This window comes from Apodemus sylvaticus, chromosome 12 (genome assembly GCF_947179515.1).
Source record: "Apodemus sylvaticus chromosome 12, mApoSyl1.1, whole genome shotgun sequence".
Lineage (NCBI taxonomy): Eukaryota > Metazoa > Chordata > Mammalia > Rodentia > Muridae > Apodemus > Apodemus sylvaticus.
In genome coordinates, this window is record NC_067483.1 from 92,771,452 (window position 1) to 92,792,278 (window position 20,827).

Here is a 20,827-nt window from a genome sequence, read left to right on the forward strand (position 1 = left end):
AAATATGGTATTTTAGAAAGGGTATAAAAAGAAGATTACAGACATTTTATTTTTCTGCATCTTAATAACTAAAGAAAAATGGGAAGCCTTACATGACATAGTCCACATCTATCCCACAACAACAAATTCAACTTCAATGAACTATTTTCCTTATCTTTAAATAAGTATCAGATAACTCAACAATACTTTAAAATTATAACTTAGTGTTTATTTAGCTATATAAAAGTACCTTGCTAAGTCTATAAATCAAAGGAAGATGTTTGGTTTTAAATATCTATGTTATTAAGTAACTATGAAACCCTGAGCTAAATACGTTACGTATCTGAATAAAGTTCCCTTTAACTGCAACATTTCTTTATAAAAAATATTAATAATTCACTTACACATATAACAATGTCTTAACAGAAGAAATACAATCATGCTTTATTTAATTTTTTCCAGTGCCCCCTTTTTTGCAATGTAACTCTATAGAGTAGGCCTGTCCTGCTTCCTCCTGCCTCTACCGCCCTACTACTAAGTAATCTTACATTTTTACAGCAGTTCATTTAAGATGATGAAATCCTTATTTTAAATATCTAAGGTCTAGCAATCAATGAGAAAGAGAGCTTGTTTGGTTCTTTTTTTTTTTTTACTTTAGTAATATTTTTATGAATCTCAGAACTGCAACTGTAATATCAACAAATGAAAAACAACATGCAGTAATTCTTAAAAAAAAAAAAAAAAACCCAGCCTCAAAGCTGGGGTGGGGCGGGGATGGGGGATGGGAGGGATGGAGTAGGGTGGGGAATGGGGGTGTACACCTTTGAGGCCAGCCTGGTCTACAGAGGAAGTTCCAGGTCAGCCAGGGAAGGGGAAACGCTGTCTCAAAAAATAAGGCCAACAAACAACCAAGCCTGCTTCAAGCACCACGGTGTGACTGTCACCTCAGCGAGTCAGGAAGAGGCAGCAGGAGGACGGAGAGCACAGTGAGCTACAAAGCCTGACCAGGCAGGTGTGTGTGGAGATCAGCGGAGAACACTGATAGCATGAGCATGGCCTAGGACCGCAACCACATGCATACATGCGTACATATACACATGCACACTTATATGACATACTTGTTTCAAAAAAATTGGCAAATTAAACTATATATATGATACCAAGAAAATAGCCCAGATTTGTTCTTAAGAATCTAAAGAAAAAAATGTTTTCCAAAGAGAGAGAGAGAGAGAGAGAGAGAGAGAGAGAGAGAGAGAGAGAGAGAGAGAGAGAGAGAAATGTTTTCAGTGCACCCAAAGGAGCTGCACGGACTGGGACGGCCCTCCCTCCCACCTCCCACCCCCTGGGAAGAACACCAACTGTTCCTTGCTAAGCCTCCTGCGCTGCAGCCAGGTCTATCCTGAGATTCTATACAGACAAAATGCTCACATTTTAAGAGGAAACCCAATCATCTGGAGCGTTAGAGAGTTAAGGGAACCAAGCAAGTGCACCCCACTACAGCACACCTGTGTTGTGAGAGGACATGGTGTATGTACCAAATATATGCAACCTTTTCAGTAAAAATTTGATTAATTGAATTTTAAAACTGAAATTTACTTTTTAAAGGTAGATTACAAAAGCCTTCTCATTGAAGCTCAAGTGCACAGCACGGCTATCACAGAAGAGCCGATTCGTCTTGCTGTCTGCACTTTGCGTGAACCAGAGTCCCATACTCAGGAGACAAACTGGAGGGTCACCAACCTTGTGGAAAGTAGAGCTGTCCACAGACAAGAGTCTTGTCACAGACAAGGGTCTGTGTCTCAGGAAAATTCAGGGGTAGGAACACAGCTCAGTAAGGAGACTGGTTTCCCACCAAAACAAAACAAAAAAACAAAATCAACCACCTCAAAAGAGCCAAATGTTGGACATGTTCTGGTCAGTGGATTTTCACAGTGTGGAAACAAGGCAGCCACTATGAGCAAAGCTATGGCCTTAAATGTCTGTGTGACCATTCCTTGGTACATGATTTAAACCCCAACTGTGTGTGTTATGATGTTGGGCTTTGAACCTATGGCTTCGTGCATGCTAAGCAAGTGCTTTCCACTGAGCTCTATTCCTAGCTCTATCTTCTTTTGTGTATCAATAAGTTCCTGGACACACGGCTAAACTGGACACCTTATATGCATACCTGTGTACGAATTCATTAGTCTTTTTCATTCCAATAAATACTTACAAGTGGAATTTTTATAATCAAACTGAGGTCATGCTTTCAAATACTGTAAAAGAATTTCTCAAGGTCTGTCCTTGCAAATTCAAGAATTCTCTTTATTAGTAATATCCTATACTTCAGCACACAGTTGACTTATGACCTAAAGACCAGTATAAATTACTGTTGATAAAAGTGAGTGAAACCACTTATCACCCTGTAGTCTGTTTCCATTTTAATGCTGTATTTCATAGAGCAATAAGTCAGACCATAATAGAACTTTGACCTCAACTCAGAGGCTTATCTATCACGCATTCCATGTTCCTGCTTCGGTATCCATGAGGGAAAACCCACGGTGGGGCAGCTCCAACAGCAGCCAATCACCGTGCGCTGCTATCAGCAGCATGCGCTATTTAGCTGGGAAGCAGGAAGCAGTCAGGACTTCCAGGTAAGAGCAGCCTGCTGTCCCCTCGGCCTCTCTTCTCTCTTTATAAGCAAAGGCACAGGACAGACCTCTGCTGGAGGCGACGGGGAAAGGACGAGGTGAGAGGCTAGGTGTTCCTGTCTGTTCACTAAATGTGACAAAGAACACAGTGGCGCTCCAGAAGGAAGAGCCTGCTCTCCACGCAGGCCGGTACCAGGCTGTAAAGGCAGCAGGTAAGGATTTAGGATGCTTTCTTTACTTAGCGGACATAAAGTCTACAGGTTTCCAGAAGCTGGCTCCGAGCTGCAGCGTGTAAATCAACACCGCCGGCAACAACATCCGTCTATGATAAGGAAAGAAACGCCATTGACACCTTCCTGTCTTCTCTAGGTGGCCGATGTGTCTAAAGTTTATGCATTTTATGTTAAAAACTACTTGTTTTTATTAACCAGGGATTAGATTTTCACCTAAATTATACGGGGATTATATTACAGATTGAGAAAATGAACAATGATATTAAACATTAAAGGTTCTTAAGGAAAAGAAGCAAATATAAACTATAAATGAAATTAACATGTCAGAATTTTGAGTTCAGAGTTTAAATTCTTTCAGTCTTTAAACTCATCTAGGACATGAGTAACCCAAGGTTTTCTTTGGAAAACAAGTAAGTATGTTTAGAGGCAACTCACAGACTTTCATCCAGGAAGCAGAAGATCCAGGCCGGTGGTGCTCACCCGGAACCCAGCTCCCAGGAGCCTGAGGCAGGACTGCAAGGTCCAGGCTGGGGCTTGTCCTAAACTGCCACCATTCCCACCACCTACTCACACACCAGGAGGAGCCAGAGGGCTGGGGCTAGCTCCGGAGTCTATTGTAGAGTACTTGCCTGGGATGCCCCAAACTCCAGGCTCAATCCTCAGACACATACACACTGAGTGACTAGTGTTCTAAAGCAGAAGGAGCCATCCGGCAGACTGACGGAGCCATCAGGTGTAACAGCAACTCCATGTGGACTGTGCAGGATTCCAGTGGAGCTACTGTTACTTTTGAGGGCCTCCACCCTGCTACAAACACGGGAGAGGAAGGACACACATTTCTGAGTGGATACTTGATTGTCATTTGATTCGGAAAGAATTCAAGTGCTATGTCACCAGAAGGACCCAACCCTGGAAGGCTCTGGAGCTCTCGTCATGAACGGTTTACAGGAAAATGACCTATGATTTGACAGACCGTGTGGCTGCCTATGTCTGTCATTCTGTAGGCCAATATTCTGTATGCCACTGCTACCAAAAAGCCAGGCATCGACTAACACCCTTTGAGCAATGTGCAGCAGATCCCAGGAGAGTCTGTAGCATAGCAGCAAAACGTGTTGACAAAATAAAATGAGATAATGCTGAGCAGATGTGTGTCTCTGTGTGTGTGACAAAGCTGACATCTATTTCCTCTCACCGACTGCTCAATCTGTATACGTTTTTTACTTTTAAAGTAATTGTCAGTTCCACCAGTCTGTTGGAGTCTGGGGGTGCAGCTCAGTGGCAAAGTGTGTGTTGCTGAAGTCTGGGGGGGCAGCTCAGTGGAACGTGAGCTGCTGAAGTCTGGGCTGCAGCCCAGTGATACAGTGTATTAACATCTGAGAGGGTCTAGATTCAATCATTCCCTACACATGAAACAAATAAAAGCAAAATTTGTTTCACTTTTTAACTTTAATAACATATACTCATCCTAGCTCAATCACATCAAGGCAATGCCCTCAGAGACTTTTGTATTCTGACAACTGAGGACTGAGAAACTACTGGCTTTTAAGTTTACTTGTGTGAATTTATCTCAACTATAATCATTTCATTCTCAACAGATGTATTAAGATAGTACTGGAATATAACTGAAAAAACTCTTGAGTTCTATAAGAACCACACATACTGGAGCAGAGTCAACTCTAAACTGTAACAATACTCAAATAGTCTTACAAATGTAGCCTGTACATGTTTATCCTGAAACAGACTTCTTAAAGTGCTCAGTGTGGCACTCTAGATTCCCTCAGGCTGTCCCAGCCAGTTCTTAGTGACTGCCTTTCTATCCCTCTCACAGCCCTGAAACTAGCCGTGTGGTTCCCACGCACACATACACCTACGCACGCACATGCCCTGTATATACAGACAGCCACCCTGATTCCTGCAGAGCACTCTTCCCTGCCCTCAGCTTAGAATGCAGGTCAGTGGTCAGGAATGTACAGGGCCTTGATATAATTCCCAGCACAAATTTATTAAAAATAACAACAAGCCTATCCCTTATGTGATCATACATGACTTAAAAAAAAAACACAACTTAAATCAACATTTCCTAAAACTTTTAAAATCCATACACTCAGTAAGAGACTATTAAGAGCACACAATCATGGCAACAGTGAAAACCAAACCATCTCAGCAATGCCAAGGAATCCCCAGGAAGAGCTGCCTAGCCTGGCCTACAGTCTCTTAAACAACCTATCGCTTATTGCCTCTGCCCCTGGAAACTGCTGACTAGATCCTCGACTAGCAAAATCAACACTCAGCCAATGTCACTGATGCTAGAGCATAATTTAGTAAAATCTCATTAACCAAAATAAGTCAAAGCAGTCTTAGGAAATGAAAATCTAGAGTGAATTCTAACAGAAATGATGATTAGCAGTCCCCTTGCCACCTCTATCAAAACAGCAACTAGGGGCTGGGTGTGGTAGCACAGGCTTTAATCTCAGTGCATGCACATGTGAAAAAGAGAGAGAGAGAGAGAGAGAGAGAGAGAGAGAGAGAGAGACAGAAACAGAGACAGAGAAAGAGAGAGAGAGACAGAAACAGAGAAAGAGAGAGACAGAGAGAGCACAACAAAACCAGCAACAACAACCCAGAAACTGCAAACCCCAACAGCGTGATCAGATAGATCATCACGAGGCAGAGGGCACATCAGCCTCCTGAATGCCTCGTTCTCCCCCATGCTGCTGACTTAGCCTTAGATTCATGTTCCTGTCTCAGTCTAGCTCTCGACTGGATCACCCAGCCCAGCAACAGTAAGACTTTCCAGGAGAGCTGGAACCCCAGCACTAGGGAGGCTGAGGCAGGAGGACTGCTGTGAGTGTGAGACTGTACCAGAGTGGCCAGTTCTCCATGGTGAGACAGAAAGAGTGGCGATGACTTCATCATGAAAGGCCATCTCAAAGCCAGGGAGCAAATGCACAGTAACAAGGGATTCTTAATGGTAAACACCATTCTTTCAAGGAAACATAACGCTATCTTAAACAATAAAAATCAGAAAAGGATTACCTGTTGATCAAATGCTCATCCTTTGTCTTATGGTAAAACACAGGAATTGGAACACCCCAGACCCTCTGCCGCGATATGCACCAGTACGGCCGTCGGTCCAGCATGTCGGTCATGCCATTCAGCGCCGCTCCAGGAATGAACTTTACTGTCTTTAGCAACTCCTGCAATTCATTTATCAGGTCAAGCGGGAGAAGCAGACGCATTTTAAAGAGCCATGCTAACATTCCCTAATCCTGGTCTCCATTCCGAGAGTGCCTGTACCGTTCATAGCTCCTCCTCCACCACAGGCAAATACCCAAAAAGGAAGACTTCCAAGTGTGGCCAAAAAACCAGATTTCACCTCTGTCAAGAGCAGACAGATGGGCATACACACTCTGACACACTAGTTAGGCTAGCTAGGCAGGCTAAGAGAGGGGGCCTGCCAAACTTTTGAGGCTAGCCTGCTCTACAAAGTGAGTTCCTGCCAGCAAGTGGTATATAATGAGGTCTTATCCCCCCAAATATATGCAAACATCAAAAAATATGACATATCTTGCATTGGAATGAAAAACAAACAAACAAACCAAAAATACTACATGCGGCACTCCCACTTTACACATGTGCAGAAACACAGACTTCTGCAGAGCTCTGACAAGGACCCTAGTTATCAAGCAGGCTAGTTACATTACTACTTCAGATACGAGCTGTGAGCAAAACATCTGTGTATTCAGCCTGACTAATAAATGTGTTTGAACTCTGTCATTCAATAGAATAAAGCTATTTTCAAAATATCCATTGATGCATGTAAAAATATATACATTGTCAACTGAATTAAACGAAAGAGCTTGAAAACATGCTAAATGTTTGCAACACCAACTATAAAATTAGTTAACTCATGACAACATTTTTAAAAAATGTGTGTGTGTGTGTGTGTGTGTGTGTGTGTGCGCGCATGTGCATACAAAGCCTGGAGAGGACAGAAGGAGGTATCAGAACCCCCACAGCTAGGGTTATAGGCATATATAGGCATATACATATACGTTATATGAGAAGCCTGGAGAGGGTGCTGAGAACTAAACAAGAACAGCTCTAAACCACTGAGCCATTTCTTCAGCCCCAAAACAATTTTTAAATGGACCAGAATTCTGTTTTGCTTCCTTCTTTTTGGCAGTCTTAATTTCAAGGCAACAGGGGATATAAAACATTCCACTAAATACGTATTGTGTGGTGGCAGCCACTGATGTGGAAGCCAACTTGCTCCCTTTGGCAGACGTCACTGCCTTGGACTGGATGGAGGGGTACAGAGCTGAGGTCCTAGGAGGTCACACAGCTCCACTGCAGATGCTCCAGCCTGGGCTACATCTACAACACTGGACACAGAGTGGCCTGGGGACCTACTCAGCCTCCTGCAGCCTTCTTTCTACACATGCATACATGGAAGAATCAAGTACGAGACCTTTTCAGGCCTAAGAGCATACAATTTTTGGAAAATAAATCCTAATAAAAAATTATAAATATTCACTCCTTCAGCCCCCACACAGACACAGACACAGACACATACACACACACACACACACACACACACACACACACATACACACAGAGATGCACACAGACACACACAGAGAGATACACACACACAGATACACACACACAAACTGACACACCACACAAACACACACACACCTTATGGTGGTAATAACCAGCCCTACCTTAGCTGTAGCCTTGATATCTGTGATATTCACAAACCACTGCTTGCTGGCTCGAATCAGCACCGGTTTCTTAGTTCTCCAGTCATAGGGATAGCTGTGCACAATGTTCTCTTCTTTCAACACATTCTTGGTAGCCTGAAGCATCTTTATAACTTAAAAAAAAAAATTCCCATTAAAAATAATTTAAAGGTATTCTTAACAAATTCACGGCACTTGAGGCTTCTGGGAAGAACTGGACCTGGGCAGAGGTGCCAGTGAGAGGCGCACCATGCCAGGCCTAATGTGAAGGGGGCAGAGGCACCAACTCCATGAGACCTGAACAGACTCCAACTGCTCCATGCCTCACTCCATGCAGACAGAAAAGCAGGCCAAGCACAGGCTCTGCTTCATGAGCTGTTTACAAAGCTCACTGAACAAGTGGGAAGGTACAAGTCACAGGCAGTACCTACCCAAGCTTGGCCTCTATCCTGACAAAAGCAATATGCTGATTATCTCTGTAACACCTCCCAACCAAGAAACACTCTTCCCACGACTAGCTTGATTTGCATAAACACTTAGAACAGCTTTGAAACAAAATATGGTAGATCAAAGCTTCATTTTGAACCATGACTAACCAAATGAGGTTTGTTCTGACTGGAAGGATAAAGCAACCAGGGGTCCTGCTGTTGATTTCTAGCAGAAACATCCTGGGTTACTGAGGTGGTTTACTGGCCCCTTATCAACAGGTGACACCTACCCACATCTGTTCCTTCTTTAAGTACAGCCTTGTTCTGAAGTTCAGGGCCTGCAGCATCGGTGAACATTCCACCTTCATCCACTAAACAGTCCTACAGTGCACCATTTTGAACATTTAAAGCATAGAGACAAGTTATCTTATAGCAATCCACAGTAAAACAACTTATTTAAAGCATCTCAATATAGTCTACCTTTTCTCTACTTTAAAAACTTGGATAGTTCTTCCTGTCAATAAAAAGTCCTGCCTGGAGGTGGTGGCGCATGCCTTTAATCCCAGCACTTGGGAGGCAGAAGCAAGTGGATTTCTGAGTTCGAGGCCAGCCTGGTCTACAGAGTGAGTTCCAGGATAGTCAGGGCTACACAGAAAAACCCTGTCTCAAAAAACCAATAAAAAAAAAATTCCTAAATTTTTTATATTGAAAGCACCATAGACAAAATGTGTCATTAAAGCACATATGTACAGTTTAACACTGGGAAATACAAGTTTATTTAAAAACACTCTTAAAGTGGTCTCTGTCCTCTAGAGATCACTGGCCGCACACCCCTCTTTTCTTGCATCCCCCTTAACCAAATGGTTAAAGTTGCTAAGGGCAGTGTGGAAAAGGAGCTCAGGAGTTTATAAAAGGCAAAGCTTAGCCGTCCCTCCGATAGCTCAATGAAAACCACTTGCCATTATTTGGAGGGTGAAAGCAATGTGTTCCGTGACTCAGCGTGAGAACAGCTGTGCTGTGTACACAGCTATAACACGTTCTGTGACTCAGCGTGAGGACAGATGTGCTGTGTACACAGCTATAACACGTTCTGTGACTCAGTGTGAGGACAGATGTGCTGTGTACACAGCTATAACACGTTCTGTGACTCAGTGTGAGGACAGATGTGCTGTGTACACAGCTATAACACGTTCTGTGACTCAGTGTGAGGACAGATGTGCTGTGTACACAGCTATAACATGTTCTGTGACTCAGCATGAGGACAGCTGTGCTGTATACACAGCTATAATGTGCTCTGTGACTCAGTGTAAGGACAGCTGTGCTGTGTACACAGCTATAATGTGCTCTGTGACTCAGTGTAAGGACAGCTGTGCTGTGTACACAGCTATAACATGTTCTGTGACTCAGTGTGAGGACAGCTGTGCTGTGTACACAGCTATAATATGTTCTGTGACTCAGCATGAGGACAACTGTGCTGTGTACGCAGCTATAATGTGTTCTGTAACTCAGCGTGAGGACAGCTGTGCTGTGTACACAGCTATAGCATGTTCTGTGACTCAGTGTGAGGACAGCTGTGCTGTGTACACAGCTATAACGTGTTCCGTGACTCGGCGTGAGGACAGCTGTGCTGTGTACACAGCTATAATGTGTTCCATGACTCAGCATGAGGACAGCTGTGCTGTGTACACAGCTATAACATGTTCTGTGACTCAGTGTGAGGACAGCTGTGCTGTGTACACAGCTATAATGTGTTCTGTGACTCAGCATGAGGACAGCTGTGCTGTGTACACAGCTATAATGTGTTCTGTAACTCAGCGTGAGGACAGCTGTGCTGTGAACACAGCTATAACGTGTTAGGTGACTCAGCGTGAGGACAGCTGTGCTGTGTACACAGCTATACCATGTTAGGTGCCTCAGCGTGAGGACAGCTGTGCTGTGTACACAGCTATAATGTGTTCTGTAACTCAGCGTGAGGACAGCTGTGCTGTGAACACAGCTATAACGTGTTAGGTGACTCAGAGTGAGGACAGCTGTGCTGTGTACACAGCTATAACATGTTAGGTGACTCAGCGTGAGGACAGCTGTGCTGTGTACACAGCTATACCGTGTTAGGTGCCTCAGCGTGAGGACAGCTGTGCTGTGCACACAGCTATAACATGTTAGGTGACTCAGCGTGAGGACAGCTGTGCTGTGTACACAGCTATAACGTGTTCTGTAACTCAGTGTGAGGACAGCTGTGCTGTGTACACAGCTATAACGTGTTCTGTAACTCAGCGTGAGGACAGCTGTGCTGTGTACACAGCTATAACGTGTTCTGTAACTCAGCGTGAGGACAGCTGTGCTGTGTACACAGCTATAACGTGTTCTGTAACTCAGCGTGAGGACAGCTGTGCTGTGTACACAGCTATAACGTGTTATGTGACTCAGTGTGAGGACAGCTGTGCTGTGTACACAGCTATAATGTGTTCTGTGACTCAGTATGAGGACAGCTGTGCTGTGTATACAGCGATAACGTGTTAGGTGACTCAGCATGAGGACAATTATACTAGTTTGGTTTGAGACTGCTGTGAAAAAATGTGAATGGCAGGAAATCAACAGGCAAGCAGAGCAGTCACATCAATTATTCTGCTTCCTGGTGCAAACGACAATTGGGCCTCAGCCACTATAGGCTACTAAGTGTGCATGAGCAGTGGGTTCTGAAAAATCTATCTACCTCAATTACAAAAATACGCTTTTTTCTAAAAACTGTTAAGGATCATCTGAGCTGTTGGAGAAATGGTGCTGGGTCACAGTCATCTGAAACTGCAGTTCTAGGAGATCCAACACAGGCTACACATGGGTACCAGGCACACATGTGGTACATAAGCATACACTCAGGCAAAAAATCCACACACATATAATAAGTAAAAATAATTTAAAAAACACAGTGCTGGACTTGCTCAACACCGGTTTGCCCCAAACCTCTGACTAGTAAATGCACATCTGCAAAGTACAGTAAGGGGCGCACGATACAACACTGTGTGTTTAAAAAGTGCCTTCATGTCAGTGGATACACTTCAGGGCTAGTTCTGGGAAATCTTTCCTAATTTAGTATGGATTAATAACGTTTTTTTTTTCAAGATTTATTTATTTTACATATATGAGTACACTATCACTATCTTCAGACACACCCGAAGAGGGCATCAGATCTCACTACAGATGGTTGTGAGACACCATGTGGTTGCTGGGATTTGAACTCAGGACCTCTGGGAGAGCAGTCAGTGCTCTTAACCACAGAGCCATCTCTCTAGCCCCTAATAACGTTTTAAGATGTTGTATAAATGTAATCATTTCACAACTTAACTATGATGACAAAAGTTGTTATTACCAAGACATAAAGATGTTAGTTAGGAGCATTCGTTTTCATTTTGCAAGGAGAATAATTAAAAGGAAGAAAGAAGACCAGTACCATAGGGAGGCTGTGCTGAGATGCTACGCTGTAATCTTCCATACCGTGAGCTGGGGCTGTGTGGACCAGCCCTGTTCCTTTGGCCATAGTCACATGAGTGGCAGGCAAAAGAGGAGCCACTTTATCAGGACGTAAAGGGTGACTGCAAGTGCCACCTTCCAGATCCACACCTGCGAGTCAAGGAAGCCATTACCAAGTGTTCTCTGTGAAGGGCTGGGGCCTCGGCTGACTGCAGAGCTTCCCTCTCATGTCTCCTGCCTGGGAGCAATCCCCAGTTATTTTACGGAGTTGTTCTATTTGATAGTTCTATCTTCTTAAGCTTGGCAATGTAAGTCACATCCTTTTTTTTTTTTTCTTTCTTTTTCTTTCAGTGAGATAAAATCTTGCAGAGCTCAGGTTCATCTCAAACTCACCAGGCAGCTGGAGACGACCTTAAATACCTAATCCACTGCTTCCATCTCTCGGTCGCTATGGTAACCGCTGTGCACACATACAGGCAGCCAGCACCTTTATTTCCTTGGTCTGGGGATGAAACCCCAGGCCTGGCACTTGAGGCAAGTGCTCTGCCCCTGAGCTCAGATCGCTAACAGAATGAAACACAGTAGGAGACTGGCTGGACTCAGAACTGGCCTCCCTGAGTTACGAGGCCTGGTAATCTATAGAACGCAGGCAGTTACAACTCAGCTGAGAGCACCACTGTTAGGACAGCACTGGGACGATCTTGGAGCAGTTAGGCGTAATACTGCCTCACTATAAATAATTTAAAATATTGCCATGTTGCCTATTATAGCAAATTCATAATCAGACTGAGTCCGAGAAAACTTAACAAGGTCCTGTCTCCAAACAAAGATAAAAAGGAGCTGGGGGCAAACTCACTGCTTAGCATGAATAAGGCATGCATCCAAACTTTCAAAAATAATAAAAAAAAAAAGCCCAGAGCAGGTCTCTAGCTTCCCTGTTGTCCATGGAAACCCCAGCTCCCCTCGTGCCTCTTACATAACCCCTTTTTGTTCTTACAGGGCTGCAAGTTTATCTCACCTGAACTCGTGCATGGAAGAGGGCTTGCTTCTTTAGTTCCAGGGTCAGTCTATTTTTTAAACTATATTTACTATAAGGTTGCTTTTCAACAATTTGAAAGACATTATCATCTCTCCGAATCACGATTAATTTTAAATATCCCCAGACTTCCACAGTTATGTAAAACTAGTCACCAAATTATTACTCATAACTTCCGATAAAAGCATTATCTTTGACACCAGGCATGGTAGCCCATACCTTTAATCCCAGCACTTGAGAAGCAGAGGCAGGCAGATTTTATGAGTTAGTTTGAGGCCAGCCTGGTCTATATGGTAAGACTCTGTCACAGACAAACAAACAACATATACTTCATTATTTCTCCTCCTAGAAACACAGATGCCATATCTGTTTTAATTCACAAGGGATAATATCCAAGAAACCCCTAAATGCCAATCAACCCAATATTTTAATAACTGACAGCTGGACAGTGTCTATAAATTCTCACCTGAAAATGTTGCAATAACATCAAATGTTGTATCCAAGGCAGATGCAACAGGTGATATTTTATCTTCAGCCAGGAGGTAGAAGTGCCCAGAAGCAGAACATTTCACCACGACATACCTGAAGATGACGTCAGGGCAAGCCATCCATGATGGAAAGAGACAAGGCACAGTTAAATGACATTACTTTGGTCAGAGACAAGTTTACCAAGTGCTTCATATGTGTTTCACTTTCAGAAGCAGCTGAAGGCCTGCTGAGGCTGTCTCTAGAGTGTAGGGAAAGCCACAGCAATGCCACTAAATGACAATGCACCACATTTTAACAGGGTCATGAGAGTGGAATAAATTTAACATGAATCCTATTTATGGATAACATAAAACGGCATGACGCACTACGTACTTTGCCTCTGGCATGTAGCAAACTGCCTGATTGGCAGGAATTGTCCAAGGCTGGGTGGTCCAGACTAAGACGCTAACAGAGGATGAGGCATCTGTGGAAATAAAGTTGTGACTATATTAGCAAGGACCATAACTCCAGAACATCACCAAAACCGAGCTCCAGCTAAACCTACCTGTAAGAGATTCCAACTTTGGAGGAGGTTTCAGCAGAGGGAATCTCACATATATGGACCGACTGACATGCTCAGTGTTGTACTCAAGTTCTGCTTCAGCCAACGCAGTCCTAGAATTTTGAGATGTCATACATACACATGTGGAAGCTTCACAAAGGTTTCCAACCTTTTAATTAACAAAGCATACACACAGCCAGGCAGTGAGGGCGCACGCCTTTAATCCCAGCACTTGGGAGGCAGAGGCAGGTGGATTTCTGAGTTCAAGGCCAGCCTGGTCTACCAAGTGAGTTCCTGGACAGCCAGGGCTACACAGAGAAACCCTGTCTTGAAAAAAAAAAAGACAAAAAAAACCCCCACAAAGCATACATACCTTGATGAGGGAGACCAATACACTGGCTTGTAAGAGCGATAAACCAAGCCCTGTAAAAGACAAAGACAGGATATTTGTTGTTTTTTGTCAACTTGATACAAACCTATACATACTTGGGAAGAGGGAATCCTAATTGGGAACACGCCTCCTTCGGGGACCAACTGTGAGCAGCACTCCATGGCCTTTGCTTCGTGCGGTGGCGGCCACAAAGCTCCTGCCCTGCTCGAGTTCTGCCTTGACCTCCCTCAGTGACCCACTGCGATGGGGACACGTAAGCCACAGAAACCCTTTGCTTCCAGGGCTGCCTCCCCCCACCCCCAATCACAGCAGAAGCAGCCCAGGGCAATGCTGAGGCTGGGATTTCTGAGACATGTACTTTAGTGTGCTAGGAAGAAGGAAATTATTCCGTTACCTTTTCATACATCTGGTAAAACACTCTGAGCTGCTTGGCTTCGTACTTCGGATCAAATGTGTAATAACAGTTATTCCAGTCCGCCATGACTCCCCAGCGGGCAAATGCAGCCTTCTGCTTCTCAATGGCTGCCTGAGCGAATGACCTGGCTAGAAAGGGTAAGGGGGGAGGGGGGAGAAGCAAAGGCCTCTGAGGAACTGGTAAATTTTTCTTTTTTCCTTTTTTTTGAAAGGTCTCACCCTTTGACCCAGCCTGACCTAAATTCACTATATAGCCTAAAAGTGGCCTCAAACTCAAACAATCCTCCTCCTGTCTCAGAGTACCCAGTAACAGGATTAGGAGTGTAAGCCACCAGCCCGACTTTTTGTAGTCTGAAACATGATTGCTACGAGCTTCTCTAAGTAGGTGCTGTGCACCTTGGACTAGACAATCCTTGCTGACCCAGGCTGGCGCTGGCCTCCAGCACACTCTGTGTGATTTCTCATCCTGACTGTTGGAGCCCGGAGAGAGCCATCACTCCTGGAACGTGAAGAGCTGGCACCGAAGCAGGACCTCAGGCCAGCCGGCAGCTCTCCACCTGCTGAGCTGTGTGTGTTCCCAGGCCCAAGGAAATTCTCAACAAGGACATTATTTGAAAACATTTGAAACACAGAACAAGGGTTTGTTTTTGGTTTTTTTTGTTTGTTTGTTTGTTTTTGTTTTTTAATTAACTGGAATTTCAATGGGCAGTGGTGGTACATGATTTTAATCCCAACACTCTGGGAGAGGTGGGCAGATCTGAGTTCAAACTCACTCTACAAAGTGAGTTTCAGGACAGCCGGGGCCAAACAGAGAAAGAAATCCTGTCTGGAAAAACAAACAAAACAACAAAAACCTGAACCATATACTGTCTTTAGTACCTTCCAGACTATGCATCTCATATTTAAAATAAATAAACAAATATACTAGAAAATATCCCACATCATTTTTTTTGTTTTTTTTGTTTTTTTTCGAGACAGGGTTTCTCTGTGTAGCCCTGGCTGTCCTGGAACTCACTCTGTAGACCAGGCTGGTCTCGAACTCAGAAATCGGCCGGCATCTGCCTCCCAAGTGGCTATCATTCTTTATATTAATAGTAGTAATAATGTAGTATGTGTGTGTGCATGTGTGCTATGCACATAACACAGTGCATGTAGGGACGCTGGAGGACAACTTTCTCCTTCCTGGCCAGGTTTTCTCCCTCACCATGGAGATCAATCTCAGGGACTCAGGCTGACTCATGTTCCCCTCCCCTCCCCTCCCCTCCCCTGCTTCACCATCTCACTAGTCTTCCTCATTATTTATTCATTCAAGAAATGGCCAGAGCACAATACTCATGGCGCAGCAAACAACTAGCATTCCTCAGATAACAGATCTAAGAGAATGTGACTGTTTCAGGAGGAAAATCACCTTCACTTGTCTGATGGCTCAGGCATCTGATAAGACAGATCAAATCGGGGACTTATCTGTGGGCTCTGCCTGGCCCCCCAGCTTTCACTTAGAGACAGTGTGGGGCTGTAACTCAGGCTGACTGCAGGCTCAGGACACTGCTGACTCAGGCTCCTCACGCTCAGTTTTCAGGCAAACACGACCCAGATTTAAGATATACGCATTTTGGAGCTAACTTCTAGTTCTATACCCAATTTTAGGCAGTGAGCTCCACCTAACCTAACAAGATCAGAAACAGCAACTCAGTAACAGTAAGATTCAAAACAGAAGGCACGGCTGGGACATTCCCAACACTGTCCTTTCAACCTCCAAATACCAAGTCTCAAGAAAGTCATTTTTTAAAAAAAAAATCTGTTATTATATGGAGACCCATGCCAATGATGCTACCATTCAGAAGGCCAAGGCAGGAGGATGGGATTAAGACTGTGAGGCCAACCTGGGATAAACAACTATCACCCATCAGGTCTCACTATAAACAAGAGTCCCAGCCGGGCGGTGGTGGCACACGCCTGTTATCCCAGCACTCTGGGAGGCAGAGGCAGGTGGATTTCTGAGTTAGAGGCCAGCCTGGTCTACAGAGTGAGTTCCAGGACAGCCAGGACTACACAGAGAAACCTTGTCTTGAAAAAAAAAAAACAAAATCCAAAAATCCACCCCCCACACACACACACAAAGTCCCTATGATGGAGCCTGGTTTGACAGGAAGGCTGTGAAAACGCAAAGAGCCTACCTTTCTCCCTGATCTCCATGGCTGAAAGAGTCTGCGAGTTTACACCAAGTTCTGATAACACTTTCGTCTCAATGGGCAAGCCATGGCAATCCCAGCCAGGCACAAAGTGCACCTTGGAACCTCTCATCATATGGAATCGATTGGCAATGTCTTTCAAAATCTGCAGGGATAAAAGTGCAGTCAGCAACAGAAAACACACAGCTCTTAATCTTACTCTTTCTAGAAATACTATTTTAAAGCATAAAGTATTTCCATAAAATAAACCATTAAATCTACCAATTAAGATGCAACATTCACATAGAAATAACAAATATTTGAGTTTCATAATATTAATGCTATGAAGGGGGAAAAATCAAACAAGAAAATTATACATGAAAACCTTTATGCCCAAGTTCATTATTTGTCATGTTGGGGGAAAGTCTCAGCCCACTCTACTTTTTTTGGTTGTTTGTTTTATTTTTATAATAGCTTCAGCTGTCTGGAACACACTTTATAGAGCATGCTGGCCTCAAACTCAGAGATCCACCTGCCACCTGCCCCTGCCTCTCGAGTGCTGGGATTAAAGGCATGTGCCACCACACCAGCTTCCATTCTACCTTTTAGAGAAACACTTTCTCACTTTCTAAATTCTAGACAATAAATATGTCAGTTAGAAATTTTTATTATGCTTATGGAAAAATTAACATAAATAAAGCAACATGAGTTGCTCAGACCTACAGAGGAGCACTGTGCCCGGCGGGTGGAAACTTATGCTCACTGTTTTGTACTAAGACGACCCTCAGTCACCAGCAGGCACATCAATACCCAAGTCACCCTGCTTACACCATTTTAGAAAAGAGCAGGCAGAAAGACTTAAAAATGTACTACTAGCCAGGCCCAAAAACGCGGGTCTATGATCAACCACAGTGTCTATACAGACACAGGCTGAAGTGTAAGGCCTGTCTGAACCACAGTAACATCAAGGTCAGCCTAGACAACTGAGACCTTGATTCAAAACAAACAAACAAAAAATAAAATGAAAAAGAGGACTGGGCATGTGGCTCAGCAGTAGAACACTTCCCTACATGCACGCAGCCCCACTGTTCAATTCCAATAAGGAGAAGGCGAAAAGCTCCTATCCTTTTGTTCTCTTGCCATCTTGGGCTCTTCCCTTCCCCCTCTCTCCACGTGGTCATAGCCAGCCTCTACTTCTCTCCCCTCTCCTCTCTGCCTTTGCCTCCATTCACCCTTTAACTCCCCTCCCCATGCCCTAAACTCTATTCTACACTAAAAAAAGGATAAGGGGGAAAGTTTGTGTGTGTGTGTGTGTGTGTGTGTGTGTGTGTGTGTGTGTGTACATATATAAAACTGTTACCAGGGGCTGGAGAGATGTGCCTCAGTGGTTAACAGCATTGACTGCTCTTCCAGAGAAGCTAGGTACCCATGGCAGTTCACAATTGTCTTTAACTCCAGTTACAGGGCATCTGCAGGCTTTCTTCTGGCCTCTGCAGGCATTAAACATGCCAGTGGTGCACAGATGTACACACACACAGGCAAAGCACCCGTACACATAAAGTAAACTAAGCCTTTGTTAGAAAGGATTCACAATGATTCTCCTGGTCTCTTCTTCCCAGTGTAGTTTTCTCCACAGCTATCATTGCTATCTACTGTGTTACCTGTTTTACCCATCCATCTTTTCAGGCAGAGAGGAAGAAGGGAATACGACTTTGTCTTTCACTACCTGGAATTCAGGAGAATGCCTGACACACAAACAGGAAGCATCAAGTAAGATTTAAGTGTAAACTCACAAAAGGACGGAAGCATCGACGTTAGTGTTCATGCAGTAGCAAACCTGTGTGTGGCTACTAATGGAGTGAGAGTTGCGGATACAGAGATGAGATGCGGGAGCAGGGGCTGGTCTCCCACGTGTTACATCCTGGCCTCCATCCACAGACCCTACCACACACATGCAGTTCACTGGACGAACACTTGCCTAGCACAAACAAGGCCCTGGGTTTGATTCCCAAGCACCATAGTAAATACATAAACTCACTAATAATTCACGTATATACATATGCCAATATACGTTTACATAATTATCATACACAAACAATATATACTCTCTTGCAGAGTATTTACTTCCACGTTTTACAACCTAAATTCTCATCACCTTGTTTAAGGCATGCCCGACATGAGGGTCACCATTTGCATAAGGAGGTCCATCGTGAAGGCAAAATTCCGTCTTTACTTTTCTTTCTCTTTGCCAGGAATAAAGCTCTGAAAAGCCACATTTCTGTTTAAAGAAAAAAAAAGCCATTGTTTACATATTACATAAATGTGTGCTGTAGATTCATCAATACATGGTCATCACTATCCCAATCTAATCCATTTAGCCCAGAAATATAACTGAAAAACTTTCTGGAATGAACTAGAATAGTCTTAACATTTTTAGTAGTCTTCATTTACTTATTTATTTATTTTTAAGATTTTCTTTATTTTATTTATATGAGTACACTGTAGCTGTCTTCAGACACACTGCAAGAAGGAGCTGGATCATATTACAGATGGTTGTGAGCCACCATGTGGTTGCTGGGAATTGAACTGAGGACCTCTGGAGAGCAGTCAGCTCTCTTAATCACTGAGCTATCTCTCCAGCCCTTCAGTAGTCTTCAAATTCCCCAACAATACTTCAGATTAAAGTATAAACTTTTATGCTGCATGGGGGCACTAAATTCTTGGCAAGTCTCTCAGTATTCACTGCCTCATTCTAGCCCTACTGAAAGGCCTGTCCATTCCCAGCCTACGCTACCACCCAAAACACACTGGTAATTTATTCTTGCTATTCTTTGGCCTCATTACTTCCCTAAATCCAAGGAATATTCGGGCTAACACTATTCACTTAAGCAGATTCCTGATTATCAGGAATATTTTAAACACTCTATTGTATGGACACTAACGAGTGAATCTCGAACGTTAGCAAACTCAGTATGATAAAGGAGACAGACTACATAGGGGACCCAGAAAAGGGCGGCTACTTTGTCCTTCAAAGGAATCATGATTCCTGTGAAAACCCCAAACATGTGACTAAGGTGAGGTTCAACTTCCCTTCTTCGGTAATACTTTTATTATTATTTTTTAAGTTTAGCTTTTATGTTTCATTATTTGTGTGTGAGCGCAGGTGCCTGCAGAGGTCAGAGGCATTGGATCGCCCGGAGTTGGGAGTTTCTGGTTGTTGTGACTGCCAGACTTGTGTGCTGGGAACCGAACTCGGATCCTCCGCAAGGGCGGCAAGCGCTCTTAAGCGCTGAGCTACCTCGCCAGCCCACACTCGAGTTTTTATTTACACATGCTCACGCTGACTACTTTCTGACAAGTGACTGGAAAAGTGTGCAAAGCCGACTGGCGTGGCGCGGAAGGCGGAAGGTGCTCTGTGCGGATCTGGGCTTCACTTTGGAACCCGCCCTCCTAGGAGCCCGCTTGGGAACCCCAGCGGCCCGGAGGGTTCCCGCAGAGCCGGCCCACCCCGCCCTGCTCGGGTGGCCGCGTCCGGTACCTGCTGGATCTCCAGCTCCATGTCGGACTGCTGGCGGCCCAGCAGCTTCATTGGGAAGCTGGTCTGCGGCAGCAGCACAGTGTCACGGTATTTGCCGCTTTTCGGGCTGCTCTGGGGGCTGTCCGCTCCGGCCACTGAGCGTACCACGAGCCTCCTCGTCATTCCCAGACACCCCAGGCGGCTGGGGAAACGGGCTGGCCCCCATAAGCTCCCAGCCGCGGCGAAGGCCGCCGCCCCGGGCCCGCGAGGGCGCAGCACCCAACGCATGGTGGATGACCCGGACGGACCCCTCAACACACGGCCCGCTGCAGCTGCCCGGGATCTAAATGTAGAGACCCCTTGAAGGGTCTCGGCGGACAGGAACTGCGCACGCGCTCAGGGGCGGAAGGGGCGGGGCAAGAGCAAGGGCGGGGCCTTCCGGCTTGGATGTCTGTCCCTCTACAGGTCTTCCTTGAGGTCTTACTACGCAGATGCAGGAGTAGAGAGAGGTGTTTGGTATCACTCGGCTCTCCCCAATCAGATACATTTAATTAACTCGTTCAAGGTCATAAGCATAAGTAGCAAAGCTAAAGCCGTGCAGTGGTGGTGCAGGGGATTAATCTCAGCCCATGGTGGCAGAGCCAGTCGGATCTCCAAATTCGAGGCTAGCTATAGAGTGAGTTCCACAGGACAGCCAGGGCTACACGGGCTTACAAATGTAATTGTGCCATTCCTATGCTACGCTCTAACAAAAATGTACAAAAAGTGATTACAAACAAGATAAT

At 44.6% G+C, this 20,827-nt stretch overlaps 1 protein-coding gene across 1 annotated transcript in view; it reads right to left on the reverse strand.

Moving 5' to 3' along the window:
* Nucleotides 1-20,446, reverse strand: part of Iars2 (isoleucyl-tRNA synthetase 2, mitochondrial) — a 40,933-nt gene extending 20,487 nt beyond the window's left edge. Inside the window, exons 1-12 of the mRNA XM_052201135.1 lie at nt 20,064-20,446; nt 18,681-18,803; nt 16,532-16,691; nt 14,335-14,483; nt 13,923-13,972; nt 13,553-13,662; nt 13,381-13,471; nt 12,986-13,101; nt 11,464-11,633; nt 8,306-8,396; nt 7,570-7,721; nt 5,879-6,039 (exon numbers count right to left, since the gene is read on the reverse strand). Of these exons, the coding sequence (XP_052057095.1) occupies nt 5,879-6,039; nt 7,570-7,721; nt 8,306-8,396; nt 11,464-11,633; nt 12,986-13,101; nt 13,381-13,471; nt 13,553-13,662; nt 13,923-13,972; nt 14,335-14,483; nt 16,532-16,691; nt 18,681-18,803; nt 20,064-20,330 (1,640 nt within the window). The 5' untranslated portion in view covers nt 20,331-20,446. The remainder of the gene's footprint in view (nt 1-5,878; nt 6,040-7,569; nt 7,722-8,305; nt 8,397-11,463; nt 11,634-12,985; nt 13,102-13,380; nt 13,472-13,552; nt 13,663-13,922; nt 13,973-14,334; nt 14,484-16,531; nt 16,692-18,680; nt 18,804-20,063) is intronic.
* Nucleotides 20,447-20,827: the final 381 nt, after the last annotated feature.